This window comes from Blennius ocellaris (assembly GCF_963422515.1).
Source record: "Blennius ocellaris genome assembly, chromosome: 12".
Taxonomy (NCBI): domain Eukaryota; kingdom Metazoa; phylum Chordata; class Actinopteri; order Blenniiformes; family Blenniidae; genus Blennius; species Blennius ocellaris.
This window is the reverse complement of record NC_137661.1, coordinates 2,879,276-2,902,036: the sequence shown is the minus strand read 5'-3', so window position 1 is coordinate 2,902,036 and position 22,761 is coordinate 2,879,276. Positions and strand designations below refer to the sequence as shown.

The 22,761-nt window shown below is 46.1% G+C and overlaps 3 protein-coding genes across 6 annotated transcripts in view; 1 reads left to right on the top strand and 2 right to left on the bottom strand.

Moving 5' to 3' along the window:
- Positions 1-3,279, top strand: part of cyfip1 (cytoplasmic FMR1 interacting protein 1) — a 58,719-nt gene extending 55,440 nt beyond the window's left edge. For both annotated transcript variants that reach the window (XM_080506126.1, XM_080506127.1), the window contains one exon: positions 2,183-3,279. In XM_080506126.1, the coding sequence (XP_080362252.1) occupies positions 2,183-2,347 (165 nt within the window). In that variant the 3' untranslated portion in view covers positions 2,348-3,279. The remainder of the gene's footprint in view (positions 1-2,182) is intronic.
- A 127-nt stretch (positions 3,280-3,406) lies between these two features.
- Positions 3,407-22,547, bottom strand: nipa2 (NIPA magnesium transporter 2). 3 transcript variants are annotated; one of them, XM_080506131.1, is made up of 9 exons: positions 22,414-22,547; positions 22,272-22,319; positions 22,089-22,179; positions 15,036-15,193; positions 6,801-7,031; positions 6,421-6,477; positions 5,199-5,289; positions 4,956-5,116; positions 3,407-4,360 (listed from the first exon to the last, which is right to left on the bottom strand). In XM_080506131.1, exons 1-9 carry the CDS (start codon positions 22,544-22,546, stop codon positions 3,714-3,716), a joined length of 1,617 nt encoding a protein of 538 aa, XP_080362257.1. In that variant the 5' UTR covers position 22,547; the 3' UTR covers positions 3,407-3,713. The 3 variants fall into 3 exon arrangements, with proteins under 3 accessions (XP_080362257.1, XP_080362255.1, XP_080362256.1); XM_080506129.1 differs by lacking the exons at positions 15,036-15,193; positions 22,089-22,179; positions 22,272-22,319; positions 22,414-22,547 and adding an exon at positions 7,097-8,102; XM_080506130.1 differs by lacking the exons at positions 15,036-15,193; positions 22,089-22,179; positions 22,272-22,319; positions 22,414-22,547 and adding an exon at positions 7,555-8,102.
- On the bottom strand, positions 9,639-11,781 carry nipa1 (NIPA magnesium transporter 1). The gene has a single exon (XM_080506133.1). It carries the CDS (start codon positions 11,639-11,641, stop codon positions 11,183-11,185), a length of 459 nt encoding a protein of 152 aa, XP_080362259.1. The 5' UTR covers positions 11,642-11,781; the 3' UTR covers positions 9,639-11,182.
- Positions 22,548-22,761: the final 214 nt, after the last annotated feature.

Below are 22,761 nucleotides of genomic sequence, written 5' to 3'. Positions count from 1 at the left end.
CCTGTTGACCTGACGCACAGCCAGTCAGAAAACTAGGTGAGGTACTGGTGCCGGACCGGAAGCGGGCAGGAATCCAAAAATCAAAACAGTTGTCATGACGAACCAACGCCTCTTCTTTCTAAAACGTGTTTTTTCTGGGGAAAACGGTACCTGTCAGCTGCCTCAGGAGTCAGGTGATCTAACAACGAGTCTGTCCGGCCTCCTCCTGGTGCAGCGCATCCAACTCACCACCAGGTGGTGATCAGTTGACAGCTCTGCCCCTCTCTTTACCCGAGTGTCCAAGACACACGGCCAGAGATCAGATGACACGACCACAAAGTCTATCATTGACCTCCGGCCTAGGGTGTCCTGGTGCCACGTGCACTTATGGACCCCCCTGTGCTCCATCATGGTGTTCGTTATGGACAAACTGTGACTGGCACATAAGTCCAATAACAGAACACCACTCGGGTTCAGATCGGGGAGGCCGTTCCTCCCAATCACCCCCTTCCAGGTCTCACTGTCATTGGCCACGTGGGTGTTGAAGTCCCCCAGGAGAACAATGTAGTCCCCAGTTGGGGCATTATCCAGCACCCCTCCCAGGGACTCCAAGAAGGTTGGGTACTCTGAGCTGCTGTTCGGTCCATAGGCCGAGACAACAGTCAGAGACCTGTCCCCTACTTGTAGGCGTAGTGACGCAACCCTCTTGTTCACCGGGGTGAACTCCAACACATGGCGGCTGAGCTGCGGGGCAATAAGCAAGCCCACTCCAGCCCGCCGCCTTACACCGCGGGCAACTCCAGAGAAGTGGAGTATCCAGCCCCGGTGGAGGAGCTGGGTTCCAGAGTCCAAGCTGTGAGTGGAGGTGAGCCCGACTATATCTAGACGGTATCTCTCAGCCTCCCTCACAAGCTCGGGCTCCTTCCCCCCCAGCGAGGTCACATTCCATGTCCCAAAAGCCAGAGTCTGTGTCCGGGGATCGGGTCGTCGAGGCCCCTGCTGACAACTGCCACCCAATCCACACTGCACCCGACCCCTACGGCAGCCTCTGTAGGTGGTGGGCCAACAGGAGGATGAGGAGGAGGGGCCCGCGTCGTCCCTTTGGGCTGAGCTGGCCAGGTCCCGTGGGCAAGAACCCGGCCACCAGGTGCTCGCGTACAAGCCTCAACCCTGGGCCTGGCTCCAGGGTGAGGCTCCAGGGTGAGGCTCCAGGGTGAGGCTCAAGGGTGAGGCCCCGGCTGCGCCTCACCGGGCGACGTCCCTGCTCTCCTCTGATGCGTGTTCATAGGGGTGTGTTGAACTGCTTTTAGTCTTGAAGCGTGAGTAAGGACCTGTTTGCCTTGAGACCCTACTGGGGGCATAAACCCCCGACAGCATAGCTCCTAGAACCATTCAGGTGCTCAAACTCCCCCACCACGGTAAGGTAGCAGTGCAAGGCGTTTATTCATCCCCAGTTGGGGAAATACGGACGTCCAGTGTGAGCTAGATATCACTAAACACACATCAGTACACATTAAAAGAATAAGTTAAAAAGCTACTGTCAGTAGAGATAAAAATGCACATTAAAGAAGCTTATTGGTACTTTTTGGAATTTTTGCATTCATCATCAGAACTGATGTCTGCAGACTAATTTGAATACTTGTGAGTAAGTGGTTTCTGTCTTTTCTCTGTCTGGTGTCTCGGGTCTATCTGGTTTCAGCGACATGAGCTCTGAACACTGAGACAATACCAGCCCTGCAACTACGTAATGAAACGGTTGGAGAACACGTCGCTCTGCAACCTGCACGTACAGGAAACAGTCAAGAGTTTTGAGAAATGCTTCAGATTCTATTTTTCATTTTTTTAAACGATGTTTGGTTCTGCTCAGAGCTCCTCAGCCTGGAATCTGAACTCCAGATAGTCACTGAAGGTCACATCAAACCAAACTGCTGGCCTTTATCCAGCATTATCAAGAACAAGAACTCTCTCACTGTTCAGAGTAAACAAATACTTTCCTTTTAAAGTCTGTGAAGCAACGAGTGGATGGAAACATTTAAGGACAAAATAACCACAAATGCTAACCCTAAACTCAAGGATGTGATTGTGGTGTGATCTGGGCCAGCGAGGGAATTCCACAGCACTGCAGTTTCTTGCTCCCTTCGGGGCGTAAATCCTGTTTCTTTGCCATGAGACTCACTGCTGCCATGTGCTGTTTCTCCTCCAGCCTCTCAAGAAGATGGTTGACAGAATCCGCAAATTCCAGATGCTCAACAATGAGATCTTCGCCATCCTCAACAAGTACCTGAAGTCTGGTGACGGAGAGAACATGCCGGTGGAACACGTACGGTGCTTCCAGCCGCCCATCCATCAGTCGCTGGCCAGCAGCTGAGCCGCCGTCGTACCGCCAGTTAGGTGTTCCAAACATTGAGTCACCAGACTACCTACACAATTTACTCCTTATTTCCTTGAGCAGGTCTTTAGTACTGCAGGACCATTAAATGTAAGACGTTGGGCCATTTTTTTCAGTGGCTTTGTGTTCACTTTGTGCCTTATTAGAGAATAGCCTCTTCCCCGTTTGGATCAACTATTCTTTGTTTTGTGTAGACAGCTCAGGAGGGGGGGGGGGGGGGGGGGTACTTTTATCAGATGCATTTAAGGGCTTTGCAGTGGTGTAATATTGAGGGTGAATATTAGCCTTATTTTAAGTCAAATGAGTTTGTATTTTCTACCTTATTAAACATGCATGCAAAACATTTTAAAGGTCCCATATTATGTCAACTTTGCTCAATGTTTTTCTACAAGCACCAGTGTCTCTATAGCCTGAGTTTGGGGAACGCCTGTCACCTCCTCCACTGTTTAGGGAACGTGTGTTCATAGAGGCCCTTCCACATTCTCCCTTCATGATGTCAAACAGGGAAATGACCTCGCCTCCTCGGAGTGGCGCTCTGCCTGATGTACTGAATAGATGCATTCTATAGTAACGTTTACTGTTAGTTCACAGGAACCAGCGTTGGCTGCTTTGTAGTAACTAACAACATTCAGACAATATTTTTACTTCACCAGCAGTAGAACCAGCCTGTTCTCAGTAGAACCACTGGAGGGACTTTAAGATGAGCTCATGTTCAGAACCAAGGCTGGATTTGAGAGTTTGACTACAATGTCTGACCTGACGCCTTGTCAAGTTATTGAAAAACTGTTTAATATGGGACCTTTAAAAGAAATGAAAATATAACAAAACTCAACTTGTGTTAAGCATTTATTCAATGTGCCTTGTGCTCAAATGTTTTAATCATTTTAATTCAATAAATATGTAACAAATCTGTTGGTTTGTCAGTTTGTCCATGTAAAAAAAAACAAAAAAACACCCCAGACCACCAAAAAAAAATCAAACTCGAATGATCCCAAAAAAACCACACCCTCAAATATCACAGAATCCAAATCATAGTGAATGTCTTATCAAATGTTACCGTCAGCAGGACGTTGTATAGAATATATATTAAACTTTATCTTGATTTATAGAAAGTAAGTCAGTGCATGGATATGCTTCACATATAGCAAAACATGTCTTAAAAAACATTTCCAGCGCTACAGAGGAATGAAATCAAGATGGAACTAACTGGATATGACGGGGTCATACACAGGCACGAGTAAGGCAAATCAAAAGGAATACAATCCAGTGGTCTGCCCCAGACCGCCGCGTCCAGGTGATTGTCTGAGAGCCGTGGTGCAGCCCACGGGGCGGCGAAGGATCTCCCTCAGTGATCCGGCGCCGAGGCCGTGGCGCCGTTCCTCCTGGAGACGCTCTCAAACGGAGAACCCAGTTCCACGTCCTCCGTGGCGTCGTGCAGCAGCTGGTACGTGCTGTGGGAGGCCACGCCGTTGGCGGCGGGGAAGGCACGCTCCTCCTTCCTCATGGCCACGGCGAGCGTGGCCAGGCTCACGCTGATGTCTTTGAAGGCGTGCAGCAGGAAGATGCCCACGATGATGGTGAAGAAGCCGCTGAGCGTTCCGATCATGTCGTCGGGGCCCATGTGCTGCCACTCCTTGAAGAGGATGGCCGAGCAGCTGAGCACCGACGTGGTGAAGAACACGTAGTAGATGGGCGTCACCAGCGACGTGTTGAATATGTCCAAGGCCTTGTTCAGGTAGTTGATCTGCGTGCTCACGCACGCCACCAGGCTCAGCAGCAGGATCCACGCCAGCGGGGTTTTCGCCACGTTCTTGCCGGCGATGGCCTCCTTGATGGCGATGCCCAGGCCCTTGACGCAGGACACCGACAGCGCCCCGATCACCGAGCAGATGGTGATGTAGACCAGGATGTTGCTCTGACCGTGGCGGGGGCCCACCACGAATATGAAGACGAGCGCCACGATGATGACCAACGTGGCGAAGACTACAAACCCTGTTGAACGAGAAAAGAAACAAACTGAGGTGGACAAGCAAGTTTCCTTTTTAAATAATGTTTCACCCGCTCCAACCAGAACTTCATAGAACCACCATGAGGTCCATTTCTAACTGTGACCGAAATATCTGGTTTTGATGCGCTGACAAAAACTGGAATCTGAGATGCTAAAAATAAATGTCTTTGTTGTGTCTAAGAGGAGCGATAAGCCCTGTTGGAAGTGTTTTAGTGTCATTAGAACACTTCAGCGCTCCGTCGCGCCCAGAAAGCCTTCAAGAAGCAGAGAGCCTGACTTATAGAAATCTTTCAAACGAAATGGGAATAAAGTGGATCTCTGAAAAGTTCATACTAATGAAGAAATATAGTTTAGATGTTCCAACAGCAAGTCAACTGGGTAAGATCCAGATTATGACCAACAATAAGCCGATGTTTATTACATTGAGAACGTTTTCCAGTGTTTCCATGCGATTGTTTGACTGATGGGAAAATTGTGAGAAAAGGTTGATATGATTGTAGTTTTGGAAAGACAAAAGAATCCAGAGTTGGCAGACTGGACCGGGCCACCAACAGGAAGTGAGTGAAGCAGGAAAGGTACCTGGGTCCACCAGCTTGTCGGCCATGTGGTCCAGACTGCTGATCTCCTCCTCCTGAGGAGCGTGGATCACCATGGTGGTGGAGCCCAGGATGCTCAGCAGGCAGCCCAGCTTCCCGTGAAGGTTCAGCCGCTCCGCCAGGAAGTAGGACGACAGCACCGCACTGCAAGGACGCACAATTCAGCCCCGCGGCGACTCGGAGAACCAAGACGCAGACGACATGTGGAGCTACGTCGCTGGCTCACCTGACCAGCACACTGAGCGCGCCCAGTGGGGTGACCAGCGTGGCGGGGGCGAAGGCATACGCTGCGAAGTTGGCTGCTTCCCCAGCGCCCACTGCAAAGAGACGGCACACGCTGAACCAAGGATCCAGACTGTGAGCTGGAACACAGAACGCTGCCGTGCCGTCTGAGGGTCACCCTGCAAATCTTCTCTCATATCATGTGACGTCCAGTCATTAGATTATAAACTTGATTAAAGGTCCCATATAAATGTGAACCTCTAACTGGATGAACAGTGGACTGCAGCAGGTTCTACAGAAACATGCACTGAGCCAAAGGGACCGGCGTCTTTAAAAAGAACAGAGGAAAAATGTATTTACACATCAGTGGACGCTTGTTGCATATGAGTCCTACATTCAAGTGTTCAGCAGCGTGGCCTCAGTAGTCATCTTCCTCCTGTGTGGCTTTACTCAGTGGTCTGGCTTCTGAACAATCTAAAGTCCCGTCTCTCTGCGTTAGAGCTGTGAGAAGACGGAAAAGCAGGTTGTCTGCAACACGTCTCACTATGGTGGATTACAGACGTTGTTCCCTGCCGGCCCCGGGAACCTCAGGATCCGTCAGGACGGTTAAAGTGAAGTCAACACTTCATTGTGTGGGAAAGCAGCTGCACTAGGTTGACAGGTAGGCGAGGCATGTGCTGATGTCCTTTAGACGACTTTAACCCTTCAGTCTCTGTTTGTTTTAAACCTTTTCAACCCGTCTTTTTAATATTTTGAAATACTTGATACGCATGAATGCAATACAACTTATATCATACATTGTTCTACACGACTACCTTCATCAGTACTGTAACAAATAATCAAAGTGTCTTAGTGACCCCCACCCCACAGTGTTTAGGTAATCCTCTTTCATCTGGCAAGAAAACTTCATTTACAGGAATTCTGTAAGTTTCAAGCGACGTCACATTGGTGCATCAGGTAGCAGCTGTTTTTAACCCGAGTTGCTTTTACCTTGTCAACCCAAACTCCATACTTTGTTGTGCTCACTCTTCAAGTTCACGTTTCTTGCAGGACAGGACAAACTACATAGTGGAATTCCAGGGTTGCCTGTCTGAGGGCTCACAACTGCACTCTCCTTTCTTTCTTTCTTACATTTTTATTTGACAGTAATTCTAAATTGCATCATTCCCAACCTTGCCAGAGTGTCTTCTATGTGAAAGTTGTGGATGAAGTGTATGGTCACTTACTTGATAACAAGCCAGCCCACCACAGCCACTCCTTCAGATATGCATGGCCACCCTGACCTGGAGAGCAGAATCAACAGGTTTTGTCCTCCATGTGACCACTTGTTTAAATAAAACTTGCATGTAAGCAAAACCTCAGCAGTGCAACAGCAGCGCCTGGTTGGCTGAACATCAGTTTAGCTCCTTTCCACCGGAGTAGCCAGAAGTTAATAATTACCAGGTTTCAAGAGTGTGTTGATGACCAATACAAACATAAACAGACACCCTGTTTCACTGAATCCAGCTCAACACTGGCAGCCAGCTGTTGCACAGCTGGAAGACAATGTGTCCCCTGATGGGGTTTGTGACCAACATCAGCCTAGGAGACAGAAAACAGCCGTCACCTGCCCTCATGGAGCCTTTCCTGGCCAGCCGGAGGAGGCCCTTCTTCTTCAGGATGAAGCTGCCTCCGATGAAGATGCTGGAGCTGATGGCCAGCCCCAGGCCGATGTAGAAGTCATACTTGCCCCGGTCCTCACCCATAGCGAGGCTGGACGTGTTGCTGCGCTCCGTCACATTGACGACCAGGCAGTGCAGGTGTCGACCGAGGCTGCAGTCGTGGGCAGTCCAGACCTCTGGAAGCACAGGGAACACGTCAGTGTGGCCCGGAACCGGCCTCGGCAGCCCGGACACAACCTACCCAGCCCGCAGGAGACACGACAGAGCGGGGAACCGGGACGTGGCAGGCTGGAGGAGTCCATGAGGAGCAGCAGCCTGTGGAGCGACCGAGCCGCTCTGATCGCAGACAAGCACGCAGGAACAAACCGGTCGTTTCGGGTGTTGCCTTGAGTAACTGACTGCTGCTCCGCTGGACTCAACACGCAGGAATTCAGGAAGTCGCTCGGCGGCGAGGTGCGCCGTCACACGGACACAACGGGGCGAGCCGCCGCCCGGGCTGCAGCCAACCATTACCGGGCTGTTTTATGAAAATACTCTTGTCAGGACGTTCCTCCCCATCGCCCCCACCCCCCGGTCCCCCCGGCTCCGCTGCGGGGCCCCCGTGGAAAATGGACTCGGGCAGAACCGCGTGTCGCGCGCTCAACCGCTAGCCGCGTTAGCTTCCCGGGAGGGGCGAACCGGGTCACGGTATCACAGTACCTGCTCTCCGGCGGACGGGTCCCTCCGAGCCGGGCACTGAGCGCAGTAGCGGCGGTTAGCGGTTAGCTAGCAGCGAGTCCGCTCGGTGGCTCCGCCGATGATCGTCGCATTTCCGCCTCGCGCTCCTCACTCAGCCCGCCGCGCCGCTCCGCTCCGACCTTCTGCCCGACGACCGCTCACTGCCGCAGCCGCTGCGGTTTCGCCGCTCTTCTTCTGCTTATCAGCAGAGGGGCGGCCGCTGCTGCTCGCTGTGCCTTCCGCAGGTCGGACCGCTGAACCGCACCGGCATCACTGGGCGCCTCCGCAGCAACCGGACACCGCGAGCCGGGAGTGTGACGAACAGCGTGAACAGCTCGAAGTCACAGCGGAGGGGGTCTGAGGTATCAGCGCGACGTCACAGCGGAGGGGATCTGAGGTATCAGCGCGAAGTCACAGCGGAGGGGGTCTGAGGTATCAGCGCGACGTCACAGCGGAGGGGGTCTGACATATCAGCGCGACGTCACAGCGGAGGGGGTCTGGCGTATCAGCGCGACGTCATCAAGGAAGTAAACGAAACACAAAGATATACAAAAAGTACTTCCGTCAATAAAAAAGAACTCATCAGAAAATCATCAATCAAACTATTAGAAAAACTCAGAATTCTGAGAAAAAAAAGATTTCTGATTTAAACCTCACAGTTCTAGCAAAATATTCCAAGTTCTAAATAAAACTTGAATTCTTAATATAATTTCACGTTTTATTTGTATTATTATTATTTTATTATTATTAAGGAAATAAGTCAAGTGTTCAGGAAAAAACTCTGAACTCCTTACTTTAAAAAAAAGTCACGCCTTTGATTCAAAGCAAAAAACCTCACAGGAATAAGTCGGAATTGAGACTTTATTCTTAAAATTCCGAGTAAAAACTCAAAGTTCCACCCTAATCACATTATTCTAAGCAAAAGTCAGAATTGTCATTTTAATCTGAAAAAAATCTTGAATCAAAAACAAAAATGTCAAATATTTAAAACTTTACTTCAAACTGAATGGAAAAAGGTCTGATCTGAATTTAAGTCTGAATGAATAACATCATAATTCTGATTCTTTATTGTGTATTCTTCAAAGTCAGATTTGTCTCACAATTTAATCAAAATAGTCAAAGTTTTGGATAAAAATCAATTTACCAATATAATGTCATGTTTTAAAAAAATTAAAAAATCAGTGTTTGCGAGGAAAAGTCTGCTGTTAAACTGAAAAGAACTCAGTTCTGATTTTAAATCACATAAATCTGAGCAACAGTCAGAATTGTGACTTTGTTGTGACAAATAGTCAGTCCAAGAAATTAAAAAAAGTGAAACATTAGAAATTAATCTATGAGGCCGGGGTTTATCATTGAATACATTAAAGAAGTCATCACCTGGTTTTCTCACACATCCAGTCTCCCATTAATATAAATATATAAATATATATATATGACCACAGCTAACTGCTGTATTCAACAGAGGTGGGTTTATATTCCAGTGTACAACACAGTACAATCAGAATGTTTTGGGCGCACCCCCTTTTATTCTGCTTTGAACAAAATGTCCAAATGAAATAAATCAGCCAGTTTCAAACTCCACATTTTCAAGCAATTTTCAACTGAGGTCCAACACCAATATTCATGTTTTAACAAGGAAAAATGGGATTTCCTGGTGATGACATCTTTAACTGTGTTGCAATGAAATATGAATATATTCTCTAAAACTTTCATAAGAAATAACTTGTTTCAAAAGGTTTTCTAGTCAAACTATTCTTGTTGACACTTTGCTCTCAGTGGGTTGCACCAGAAAAGTGGCAGTATAACAATCTTTAAATAACCACAAATCCAGTTGTTTGTTTCCCCCTTGTTTCAATGCAAAGAACAAATGAAGCCTGAATCTGAGAAGCTTAAACGTACAAAGAAAAACATGTAGTTTAATTTCAGTGTGTATGCACTACACTGGCCTAAACTCTTAGCCATGGACTGTCGGTGTAAAAAAGGGCAGACATTCAAATTGTACATATTTCAGACCATAAAACAATAAAACAACAAAGGAAATCATTAGTAGCTGCAAGTCTGAAAAAGTCAATGTTTTATTCGTAAAAACAGGTCATACAGAATCACAATGCACTAGTAGGGCATGATGTCTCAGTGAAAGTAATCCCTGATGGCCACAGTCAAAACTGCACAACATCCATATTCTATATAATCATATAAAATGAGGTGGTTTTATTAAAAAGCAATAATATTTGGAATCAGTTTCCCAAAACGTCCTTTTGGACAAAGTGCTGGTTCCTCAGCCACTCAGGCTCCACACTTCTGAAGTTCCCCTGAATAATTCACAGGTGATCCAGTGGCCAGACGATGTGGCATTGAGAGGATCAACACATGTGGAAGAGGAGCTTCTTCTTTGTCAATTACAACAAACCGATTCAATTTAATAACATTTTCAATCACAAATTCACCATTAGTCCCTTTGTCATGCTGAAGCGTTAGAAAGCCACAGATTAAAAGATAGTTCCCATAACTACAAGTGTTTATAAAATAACTTCAGTAATGATTAGGAGTAAACATTTTTTAAAAAGACGATAAACAATCATGTGCATTGTGCGTTCATACCAGAGAACTCTTGTACTCAGGCACATTCATATTAAACACTTCATGAAACATCCAAATGGTATTTAACCCCAGTATAAAGATTACATGCCTAATATTTGATTTCTATTTGTAATCCAGTCCACGCAGCCTGTTGGAGTTGAAGAATTGAGCCAATGAGCTGTTTTTCAGTGTAAACACTCGTCAAGCACAGGTGCTTTTTTAAAGCATGACGGATTAGGAGCTAATGAGAAAAAGAGTGAGGTGGACAATACAAGTAACCACAACATAGCTAATACAATCTTTATGTATTCTTCATTTAAAGGAGTCTTATGATTAATATTTAATAAATATACTATATAGTAGTGTTTTTCAACCTTTTTGAGCCGAGACACACTTTTTTCTTTAGAAAACTCTGGAGGCACACCACCACCTGAAAATGTTAAAAAGTTAAACTCTGTAGCGTCTATTAACAATATAAAGTCTTTCTCATCAAAGTTTTATCAACAGGAATCCAGTAAATCCAGAAAGCAAGGACTTTTTTTAATAGTGACTCCCTCAGTGTGAAACCTGGACCTGATGGATGAAGAGCTGAGATCCTGGTTTTCAAAAACTTCTCCATCACTGTCACTGACACAGCACTTTGATACAAGATGGTAGCAGGAGGTGGAGATGAACCACACTGACGTCTGTCACTTTACATTTCACCTGCAAGGTTCTGTGCTGCCCTCTAGTGGTGAAGAGTATTTATACATGATTACTCTTCAACACACTGCTCTCACTGCTGACAGCGGCTGTGAGAGCAAATGATTTTTAGAAAAAATGTGAAATTGGATCATTTCCCACGGCTCAGCTGACGAGATCTGGAGGAAACACCAGTGTGGTGGAGCAGTGGGTGAAAAACACTGGTCTATAGAATGTGGTCAGTTAAAGTAGAGACAGTAAAATGAAAGAAATCAAAGAAATGAGTCCATTGTAAAAAAGAAAGACAGAAGGCTTTGTTTCACCAAAGCATTGCACAAGTTTTCTCAGATTAGTCTCTTTTATGTGGCTCTTCCTTCTTCCAGGTGATCAAAGCCTCCTGAGAAATGCGCAGCAGCCCCACCCCGACACACAGCGTGGTCACAGCGCACAGCAGGGCAAGGCCGTCCGTCACGGTGAGGAGCGTCCACTCCCTGAACAGCAGCGCCGAGGCCAGCAGGGCGCTGGTGGTGAACGTCACGTAGTACATGGCCTCGAACACACCGGAGCTGTAGCGCTGCAGCGCCTTGGTGATGAAGAAGAACTGAGTGAGGACGCTGACGACCAGCACGGCCAGCAGGCCCAGGAACACGGCCAGGGCCCCGCCGCTCGCCGGGCCCCCCCCCACAAACACCTCCGGGGCCACGAGGCCCAGGCCTCTGCTGCTGGGAACCGTGAAGCTGCCCAGCAGGGAGCAGATGGAAACCTCCACCATGATGTTTGACCTTCCAGGAGCCACAGCAACACTCATGAGACTGACCAGCAGCAACACCACCAGGAGGGCGTAGCTCACACACACTGAGAGAGAGAGAGAGAGAGAGACAGAGAGAGAGAGAGGGACAGAGAGAGAGAGACAGAGAGAGACAGAGACAGAGACAGAGAGACAGAGACAGAGACAGAGACAGAGACAGAGAGAGAGAGAGAGAGAGACAGAGAGAGAGAGAGAGAGACAGAGAGAGAGAGAGACAGAGAGAGAGACAGAGACAGAGAGAGAGAGAGGGAGAGAGAGAGAGAGACAGAGAGAGAGAGAGAGACAGAGACAGAGACAGAGAGAGAGAGAGAGGGAGAGACAGACAGAGACAGAGAGACAGAGAGAGACAGAGAGAGAGAGACAGAGACAGAGAGAGACAGAGAGGGAGAGAGAGAGAGACAGAGAGGGAGAGAGAGAGAGACAGAGACAGAGAGAGACAGAGAGAGAGAGACAGAGAGAGACAGAGAGAGAGAGACAGAGAGAGACAGAGAGAGAGAGACAGAGAGAGAGAGACAGAGAGAGACAGAGAGAGATTAATTTATAATGGACTATTCCTTGAACGTCACACTAAATCTAATTATTCCATCTTTATATCCATTTGATCCAAGTGATAACTTATGAACACCCACACCTACAGCCAATTTACACTCCAACGTCCAGGGAGAACATGCAGGCTCTAAACAGGAAGTCTCCCACAAAGCTTCAGACATTAATCACATCACTGCGTTACTCTGAAAGACATTTTTATATATGCAGAATAATCTGTATATAGCCAGTAATAATACAACTTTATGATCTTCAGAGTGGCTGCTTATTCATATTTTTTGTTTCTTTTAGTCGTCCAACTCCGTCATAATAGGGTGTAAACAGTGGCTACATTTTTTATCTGTAATTATATCGTATTATTGACACTTTATGTTGAGTCTCTGATATACAGGTTGTTTTCTACAGATAGTGACCTATGTAGTTAGGTAGCTATAAATTCTGCTGCATTTCTATTATGTATAAAGCAACGCCTGGGTAATACTGACTCTACAATAGGGCTGCCACGATCAGCTGACTCCTCACACTTATGTCGACTAGTAAAATCGTCGACGATTTTAATTGTCGACGCGTCGTCTTAATTTTTTTTAATCTTTGTTTTTCTCTCAAAACTGCCACGGCAGCGTCCACCGTCCGCCTCTCTGTCCTTGACCCATGCACAGCAGTGGTAATCAGGGTCAGGTGACGTCACCAGACGGGCTCAGGTATCATGACGCCCGGCGGCAATGCAGCTCCACAGTGTGGGAGCATTTGAAGAAAACACAAGAGAAAAGCGAGCAATGCAACATCTGCAAGACAGAAGTTCCACGGCAGCACTGTGAAGCACAGCAGCCGAGAAGCAAGCACGTTGTGGCTTCTGACAACGATGAAGAGGGACCGTCGTCTCCGCAAGCTAACTGGCTAGTTAGCTGCTAATATTGGCGTAAACAGGGAGCTAACTTACTACTTACTCTTATAGCTGTAAACGTTATCATTAGCGACGACGATTTGATTCATTAGCCGCCCTTTGAACACATATTTCATGCTTTTTCTGTCACGTAAGTGATGGTTTGAATAGGAAATGTGGCAACACTAATGTTTGCTAACTTTATGTTTCAGTGCTAAAAAAGTACGCTGTGATGCGTCGACCAGTCGTTCCTCCCTGCAACCTCCAGCCCGTCGGAGAGGATTTTCTCTGCAGCAGAAGAGAGCCAGTCTTTCTCCAACACATGTAGAAATGCTCACTTTCCTGGCTATGAATAAGAGTCTTGTGCAGTTTGGAATTATCAAGAGTCAGAGTGCAGTACAGTTGAATACAGTTGTGAGCACTGAGCACAAAATGCACTTTTCTTATATTTGAGTCATTGACACCAAAACTAATAATTCCTTAGTTACAGGTTCCTACCTCATTGTTGTTATGTTTGATGCCAAAGACAAATTAAAGAAAGAAAAAAAACTAAACAATAAACCTCAAGTATTTATTTTTGTGTGTATAAGGAAAAGGCACTTGCCTAAGCAAGTGCCTTTTCCTTATTTTACTGGGCTGTTTGCACTTTATTCTACACAGTCAAACAAGCGTTTGCTGCTACAAGCATATTTCATTAATGGTTTAATGAACTATCATCTTAATGGTCTTTATTTTTAGTTAGCATATACCTTCAACACTTCAAGCTGAAAACTAATGATAAGAGCAGCTTCATGCTGGTGTGATAAGTTCTATGTTTTACATTCAATTTACGTATGGTCTGATTGACTAATCGAAAAATAATCAGTGATTAGTCGACTAGCAAAATAATCGTTTATGGCAGCCCTACTCGACAAGCTTCACTTCATCTCTGTTATTTTTAAGTTATGACGGAACTTATTGTTTATTATTGTTATATGGGGCTAATCTGTTTGACATTTAATGTATTCATGGGAATGTGTTGGAGATTAGGTAAGCTGATTCGTGTCCGAACTCCCAGTTGCACAAACGAGCCAAAAATGTCTGTTTCATCCTTTTTTCCTGACTAGTGATGGTTATATAAGAGCAGCTTCATGCACCTTCCTGTGATGCCTTGTTTGTTTTGGCCGTTGTGGCTGTTGACACAAGCCTCTTCACCTCTGCTGTGCTCACATGACCAAATAAAGAAATCTGTCTGACGTCAGCTTGTGCAAACCTGCAGGAGACCTGCCAGTCACATTTGTTCTCGCTATGATACGTAAAAACACCCAGGGTGCATTTAGTGTATATGTGGCATACATGTGCAAAAACATCAGAATGCAGGAAGCAATCAAAAAACTGAAATAAAAAGGAAAAGTTGACATTATTTTCATAATGTTGATTGTGCGGCTTTTGTCTTGGTAAAATCCCCCATTGCCATCAAGTTATAATATCAAACTGCTTTTCACACAAGGGAGGGTAGAATTGCCAAATATACAAAAAGTTATGCTCTTTGTGAAAAAAATATTAGTGTTTTTTATATTCAATTCTAGCAGGGTGAAGATAAAAAAAATCCCCTTAATGTTGTAATTTAAGATAAACGGTAATCACAGGAGGAAGTTACCATAATAATATTCCTCAACAGTCAGCAACATCTTCTCCTGGTTAGAGCAAGACAAACTACAGTGGGACAGGATTAAACACAACCTGAATGTTATACTTATTTATCCAGGTCACTGTGACAAGACAAGGCATTTCCAATCTTGTTCAGGTCAAGACAAATAAAGAGACGACAACAGTCACAACAGGCTCGGAGCTGTTTTCAGAAGCCTGGAGGAAACCAGAGAACAGCCACACAGGCACAGGGACAATATTCAAACTCCACATGTTGATGCAAAACTGCTAAGCACTACAGTAAAATGAGGCTGTAAGTGGAAAGCGAAAAGCCACCTGGGTCCAGCAGCCGCTCCTGGAACTCCCACCTGGACATGGCCGGAGCCTGAGGAGCGTGAATAGTGAGGACGACGGAGCCACAGCAGCACAGCACACAGCCCAGCTTCCCCAGGACGTTCAGGTGTTCCTGCAGGACCCATGAAGCCAGCACGGCCCTGTGGCACACCAGAACCACTTCCTGTTAGAAGCTGGAGCTCAGTACGGTGCAGCCAAAGCACAGTGTGGTCAGTTGATTGTCTTCTTCCCAGAGAGGTGGGCGGATTCTCTATTAGGAAAACAGATTAAAGCAGTGACAACTTTTTTCTTGAAGGATCACGTTTTTTTTCTACCATTGACAACAACTTCACAAGGTGTCAGAGGTCAAATAATGTATTTGAAGTGTATTTTCCCAAATCCAGCCTTGGTCCTGAATCTCACCAGTCTAAAAGTCCCTCTGGTGGCTCTACTGAGAACAGGCTGCTTCTGTGTCTGTCCACTCCTGCTCCACTCTGGGAGAAGATCAGTGTTGCCAGATTGGGAGCATATTTGTGTTTGCTTTTTTCTGTTCATTTAGTGCAGTGGTGCGTTTTGACGTGTCCCTTATTACTCATATAATAGTTTGACAGCTTTAACAACAGTTTCTACAGAGATTGAAATTTGAGCTGGTTTTTACTGAGGTGTGCAGATGTTACATTGAGTTTGGGCTGGAAACACTGAGTCAGATCTGGCAACCCTGGAAAATACGCAGCTTTCCAATACAATGCTCTAATCTTTATGTTGAATTTATTGCTTTCGCACCTAGAAATGCTATTTTTCTAATAAGTTTGAAGCAGAACGTGACCCCGAAGGAGAAGTTCCTAAAGAAGTTCCGATTCTGTGGCTGCAGCAAGACGTTTCAGACGTAGAATCAGAAATAGAAAGTTACTTGGTTTGGTCGAATGTGTTGTTAGTTACTGCCAAGTAGCTAACGCTAGTTCCTGCTAATGGTAACTGTCAGTGTTGGGAAAGTTCCGTTTCTACATGAACTAGTTCAAAGTTCAGTTCACACATTTTTAAAATGAACTCATTCAGTTTATAGCTTGTAGTTCTATTTTTTCCCCAATGTGTTGCTGCGAGCCAGAATACTGACATTCCCTCTTCTACTCACCCCATCCAGTCACACTAGCAGCCAGCTGCAGCTTCCCACCCCGACAGTAGATTCTCAAAAACATGCTGCTGGAGTGGTCTTTTTAATGAGGATTTATTAAAACAAAAAGAATGGACAGTAGTCTTTAAGGTGCAAAGGAAAATACAGCAGCAGGTTCTACAAACAGGTTAAAATAGAAAAACTCTCCAGGAGACCATTGTGAACTGCAGTATACTGTCAACAACAATGTCCAGGAGACGTGTTGGCATAATTCTTGGACTAACAAACACAATCTGAGGTAGGAACCAGGCTGAGGTAAGAAACTTAAGATGGACCTCAAAGTGCAACATTCAAAGTGCAAAACATTTAAACATTATTTATCTATGTCACGTTTCAGTTTTTAGTGAATCGATTGTTTCCTGACTTGTTTGCCCCGGCAGGCAATGTTTACACAAAAAGGTAAGATTTTTTCCCACCTGGGTCATCACTGGCCTTTTCATAAAAATTATTTTCAGTAATCATACGAAGATGAAGTATTAATGGTATAGGCAGAGTCTGAGGTAGTGCTGCTGTCTTCCATTTGTTTTTGCCTTGATACTTCACATGTTGAGCATGTGAGAGGCTCTGTGGTGGCTGCGGTTGCCAGATTGGCTGTTTCCCCCCCCGACATGTTTAGGCCCGTTTACGATGCGCTTTAGCTGGGTTTTCCACTGGAAGGCTCTGGAAATCTGGCAACCCTCTTAAATATTTTGGGTCGGCGTGAACTGAACAAACTGTATTTCTTCCCAAAGAACATTATTGTGAGATCACCGTTCACAAACACCAGAATGAGCGCGCTCACAGTAACGTTCATCAGGCAGAAACACAGTTTGTTCAGTTCACGTTCACCCAAAATATGAACGAGTTCATGAACGAGCGATCATTGAACTCGTTAAGGATCAACACTGGTAACTGTTTTTCAATCAACGGGAGAAATGGAACATTGTGAGGTTTTCTGTCTCAGATCTAAAAACTCTTGCTGTTGTTGTCAAAGACTTTTCTCAATCCTGGGTCCTGTTCCAGAAAGCGGGTTTTGTGAAAACTCAGAGTACATTAACCCTGAAATGAGGGAAACTCAGGGTTTTCCGTTCCAGAAAGAGAGCTGAATTAAGCTCAGGGTCAGTCACCACGGTAACAGACTGTGAACTGAACCTGCTCGCTGGCAGGTTTAGTAGAGGAAACCCTGAGTATCTACTGGCTCCTCCCACCTGAAGCAGGTTTAGTAGAGGAAACCCTGAGTTTCTACTGGCTCCTCCCACCTGAAGCAGGTTTAGTAGAGGAAACCCTGATTTTCTACTGGCTCCTCCCACCTGAAGCAGGTTTAGAAGAGGAAACCCTGAGTTTCTACTGGCTCCTCCCACCTGAAGCAGGTTTAGAAGAGGAAACCCTGAGTTTCTACTGGCTCCTCCCACCTGAAGCAAGTTTAGTAGAGGAAACCCTGAGTTTCTACTGGCTCCTCCCACCTGAAGCAGGTTTAGAAGAGGAAACCCTGAGTTTCTACTGGCTCCTCCCACCTGAAGCAGGTTTAGTAGAGGAAACCCTGAGTTTCTACTGGCTCCTCCCACCTGAAGCAGGTTTAGTAGAGGAAACCCTGAGTTTCTACTGGCTCCTCCCACCTGAAGCAAGTTTAGTAGAGGAAACCCTGAGTTTCTACTGTCTCCTCCCACCTGAAGCAGGTTTAGAAGAGGAAACCCTGAGTTTCTACTGTCTCCTCCCACCTGAAGCAGGTTTAGTAGAGGAAACCCTGAGTTTCTACTGGCTCCTCCCACCTGAAGCAGGTTTAGTAGAGGAAACCCTGAGTTTCTACTGGCTCCTCCCACCTGAAGCAGGTTTAGTAGAGGAAACCCTGAGTTTCTACTGTCTCCTCCCACCTGAAGCAGGTTTAGAAGAGGAAAGCCTGAGTTTCTACTGTCTCCTCCCACCTGAAGCAGGTTTAGTAGAGGAAACCCTGAGTTTCTACTGGCTCCTCCCACCTGAAGCAGGTTTAGTAGAGGAAACCCTGAGTTTTTACTGGCTCCTCCCACCTGAAGCAGGTTTAGTAGAGGAAACCCTGATTTTCTACTGGCTCCTCCCACCTGAAGCAGGTTTAGAAGAGGAAACCCTGAGTTTCTACTGGCTCCTCCCACCTGAAGCAGGTTTAGAAGAGGAAACCCTGAGTTTCTACTGGCTCCTCCCACCTGAAGCAGGTTTAGTAGAGGAAACCCTGAGTTTCTACTGTCTCCTCCCACCTGAAGCAGGTTTAGAAGAGGAAACCCTGAGTTTCTACTGGCTCCTCCCACCTGAAGCAGGTTTAGAAGAGGAAACCCTGAGTATCTACTGGCTCCTCCCACCTGAAGCAGGTTTAGTAGAGGAAACCCTGAGTTTCTACTGGCTCCTCCCACCTGAAGCAAGTTTAGTAGAGGAAACCCTGATTTTCTACTGGCTCCTCCCACCTGAAGCAGGTTTAGTAGAGGAAACCCTGAGTTTCTACTGGCTCCTCCCACCTGAAGCAAGTTTAGTAGAGGAAACCCTGATTTTCTACTGGCTCCTCCCACCTGAAGCAGGTTTAGAAGAGGAAACCCTGAGTTTCTACTGGCTCCTCCCACCTGAAGCAAGTTTAGTAGAGGAAACCCTGAGTTTCTACTGGCTCCTCCCACCTGAAGCAAGTTTAGTAGAGGAAACCCTGAGTTTCTACTGGCTCCTCCCACCTGAAGCAGCTGCTAGAAATTGATTGTAGGTTATTTCAAAACGCGATCGACATCGAGGCAGATAAAAATGCTTTATCCGGCATCCATCAGGGTCATCCCTAGGGTACGTCCGAAATGTGCCTCCTAACTCCTCGTCTATCAACTCTCTCTTCACCCCGGAAGTGTTTTGGTGTAGCGCCCATGATGAGGATGGTCTGAATTCTCAAGAAGCAAAGAAAAGGAGGCTGGTTGCTTCCTTTAGCTTAGGATAGCACTGATGCATCTTTTCACAAAGGATGCGAGCCATGCTGCCCCACAATTCCTTGCAACAACATTTAAAGGGACCTGCTCATCCAAGCGTTTATGGCAAATAAAGATGGCGGAAAAAGGACACAGATCAAGTAAGTAACCAAAGCAATAATCTGCTGGAACAACTTTAAATCATCTAAAACCCAAGTGCGCTTTTTATAGTTAATTTTTGGAAACTTGTAGTTCTTTCCCCACCACGACACGTCACTCAGGCCCTGTTTACACCACAACGATTACGAGTCTATCCGCAAAGCGTCCTTCACTTTTGAAGCGTTTACAAAGTGCTTCACATTCTGCACATAAAACTAAGAAGTCAAACACTAAATAAGTATAAAACCATAAAATTAAAATTAAAATAGATCAAAAACTACAAACACATCAAGAAACTACAAATAAGAATAAAACAATTCAAAAGAATAAATAGAAATATAAAGACGCTTAAAAAGCAATGAGCAAAATTTGAATGAGGTCTGTAATGTACTGAGGGGCCAGTCCATTCAAAGCTTTAAAAACAAACAACAACATTATAAAATCAATTCTAAAATTAACAGGGAGCCAGTGCAAAGATGCAAGGATAGGGGTAATATGTTCTGGTTTTTAGGTCCCTGTTAAAAGTTGTGCCGCAGCGTTCTGGACTAACTGCAAGCGGGAAAGTGCTTTGTGGCTAACGCCAGAATAAAGTGCTTTGTGGCTAACGCCAGAATAAAGTGCTTTGTGGCTAACGACAGAATAAAGTGCCTTGTGGCTAACGCCAGAATAAAGTGCCTTGTGGCTAACGCCAGAATAAAGTGCGTTGTGGCTAACGCCAGAATAAAGTGCGTTGTGGCTAACGCCAGAATAAAGTGCGTTGTGGCTAACGCCAGAATAAAGTGCTTTGTGGCTAACGCCAGAATAAAGTGCGTTGTGGCTAACGCCAGAATAAAGTGCTTTGTGGCTAACGCCAGAATAAAGTGCGTTGTGGCTAACGCCAGAATAAAGTGCGTTGTGGCTAACGCCAGAATAAAGTGCGTTGTGGCTAACGCCAGAATAAAGTGCGTTGTGGCTAACGCCAGAATAAAGTGCGTTGTGGCTAACGCCAGAATAAAGTGCGTTGTGGCTAACGCCAGAATAAAGTGCTTTGTGGCTAACGCCAGAATAAAGTGCTTTGTGGCTAACGCCAGAATAAAGTGCTTTGTGGCTAACGCCAGAATAAAGTGCGTTGTGGCTAACGCCAGAATAAAGTGCTTTGTGGCTAACGCCAGAATAAAGTGCTTTGTGGCTAACGCCAGAATAAAGTGCTTTGTGGCTAACGCCAGAATAAAGTGCTTTGTGGCTAACGCCAGAATAAAGTGCGTTGTGGCTAACGCCAGAATAAAGTGCGTTGTGGCTAACGCCAGAATAAAGTGCGTTGTGGCTAACGCCAGAATAAAGTGCGTTGCAGTAGTCCAGACGAGAAGAAATAAAAGCATGCACGACTTGCTCAAAAAGATTAAAAGATAAAAACGGCTTAACCTTAGATAAAAGTCGAAGATGATAAAAGCCCGATTTTAAAACGCCATTGATCTGTTTATCAAATCTAAAATCACTGTCTATGGTGACGCCAAGGCTGGTGACTTTGGGATGCAAATAATTTGAGTGATCCCAAGTCCGTGAGGGCTGATCCAAATACCATCAGTTCAGTTTTCCCCTCATTCAGTTTTAAAAAGTTCTGGGCTAACCAAGCCTTCATGTCACCTAGACAGTGGAGCAGGGGTGTCAGGGGGCTGTGGTCATTCTTGGCAATGCGCATGTAAATTTGGCAGTCATCTGCATAAAAATGGTAGGACATGCCATGCTTTTTAAAAATCTCTCCAAGTGGGAGGAGATACAAGGCGAAAAGAATGGGTCCCAGGATAGATCCCTGGGGGACTCCACAGTGAAGCGGGGCAGAAGAAGAGGTGGAGTCCCCCAGCCTGACGGAGAAGGACCTCCCCGACAGGTAGGACTTAAACCACTCCAACGCGGTCCCCCTGACACCCACGCAATCTCTTAGGCAGTTTAAAAGAATTGTGTGGTCGACTGTGTCAAAAGCAGCCGTGAGGTCTAGAAGCACTAAAATGGCAGAGCCTCCAGAATCAGTCATTAAAAACAGGTCATTAAAAACCTTTAAAAGTGCAGATTCAGGACTGTGCAAAGCTTTGTAACCTGACTGAAACGGGTCTAAGGTGCCATTTGCATCTAAAAAAGGTTGCAACTGTGCAAAAACACATTTCTCTAAAATTTTAGACACTAAAGGTAATCTAGAGATTGGACGGTAGTTTGCTAAAACTGCAGGGTCAAGGCCAGGTTTTTTAATCAAAGGCTCTACAACTGCTTTTTTACAAAAGGAGGGCACTATGCCAGACCAGCCTGGGAGCTGCTGAGCAACATCAAATTGCGACACACACAAACACGACCACAGTCGTAACTATTGTATATTATACGACCATAAATGATCCTACATTATACATTCAGGAATAGTATAATATAATATACTAATCATTTATTGGCATAATATAGATAAAAAGGCTCTGTACTACATTCAAGAAAGTAGCTTTTAATGTTGCGCTACTTTGAATTGTCGCATTTTATTTTGAATGAGCACTTCCTGTCTGACAGTGGAGAGAGCCCGACAGTGGAGAGAGCCCGACAGTCGAGAGAGCAGTGGAGAGAGCCCGACAGTGGAGAGAGCCCGACAGTGGAGGTTCTCGGATCATTAGCTGTTTGAACAGATAGATAGCGGTGTACCTGCTCATTGCTGGTCAAAATCCTATTTAATCACTAATGAACGCTTTTCACCAACTACTTTAGAATCCTCCTCACGCCTGTCCTGAACGTCACGTCAACCACGGGGTTCAGTGGTGGTCGATCAATAGAGAGTTAGGAGGGACATTTCAGATGTACCCCCCCCCCCCCCCCCGGACTGAGACTCACCCAAACAGAACCCCAAGAGCACCCAGGGGCGTCACGACCACAGCCGGGGCCAAGTTGTACGCCAGGAAATTCCCGATTTGACCCGCGACCACTGAGATGACAGAGAAGGAGACAGTCTGAGCACAGTCACGAGGAACCAGGGGGGTCTGCGGGAGGCCGGGGTCTGCGGGAGGCCGGACTCACTGCACAGGGTGCCGCTCCACCACACCACGTCCGACAGGTACGAGCCTCCTGCGGGACCACGCGGGGAGAAAACGCGACACGTTATGCCACTTGTCACGCCTCCGCTCTCGTGTGTGTTCACGCGTGTGGTTCTCCCGCTTACCCCTGCGGCGCGAGCGCAGAATCCCCTTCTTCTGAAGCACGAATGTCGATCCATTGATGAGGCTGGAAACCACCGCGACCGCGACCCCCGAGCTCAGCATCGAAACGCTTCGCAGCCCCGACTCTTCCTCCATTCCGGCCGCTAACTGAAAACAAGTTCTTCTTCTTCTTCTTTATTTCCGGCAGGCTGTACACTAGCATAAGCGTAATGCTGCCTCTACCGTTCAGGGTGTCACACTGCTTTATTTGAGATTTTTGAGTACATGTTGGTGGAGAGAAGGAAGGTTAGAACAGCTTTGTCTATCAAGCGCGAGCTCGCTCCTGAAGAAAATAATGACTTAATTGAGAA

Coding starts and splice junctions, on each gene's coding strand:
- nipa2 (XM_080506131.1), bottom strand. CDS start 22,546: ATGGAGGAAGAGTCGGGGCTGCGAAGCGTTTCGATGCTGAGCTCGGGG. Junction 22,320..22,413: donor TCTGCGCTCGCGCCGCAGGG/GTAAGCGGGAGA, acceptor GTGGTCCCGCAG/GAGGCTCGTACCTGTCGGAC. Junction 5,290..6,420: donor GTGGGCTGGCTTGTTATCAA/GTAAGTGACCAT, acceptor GTCTCTTTGCAG/TGGGCGCTGGGGAAGCAGCC.
- nipa1 (XM_080506133.1), bottom strand. CDS start 11,641: ATGAGTGTTGCTGTGGCTCCTGGAAGGTCAAACATCATGGTGGAGGTT.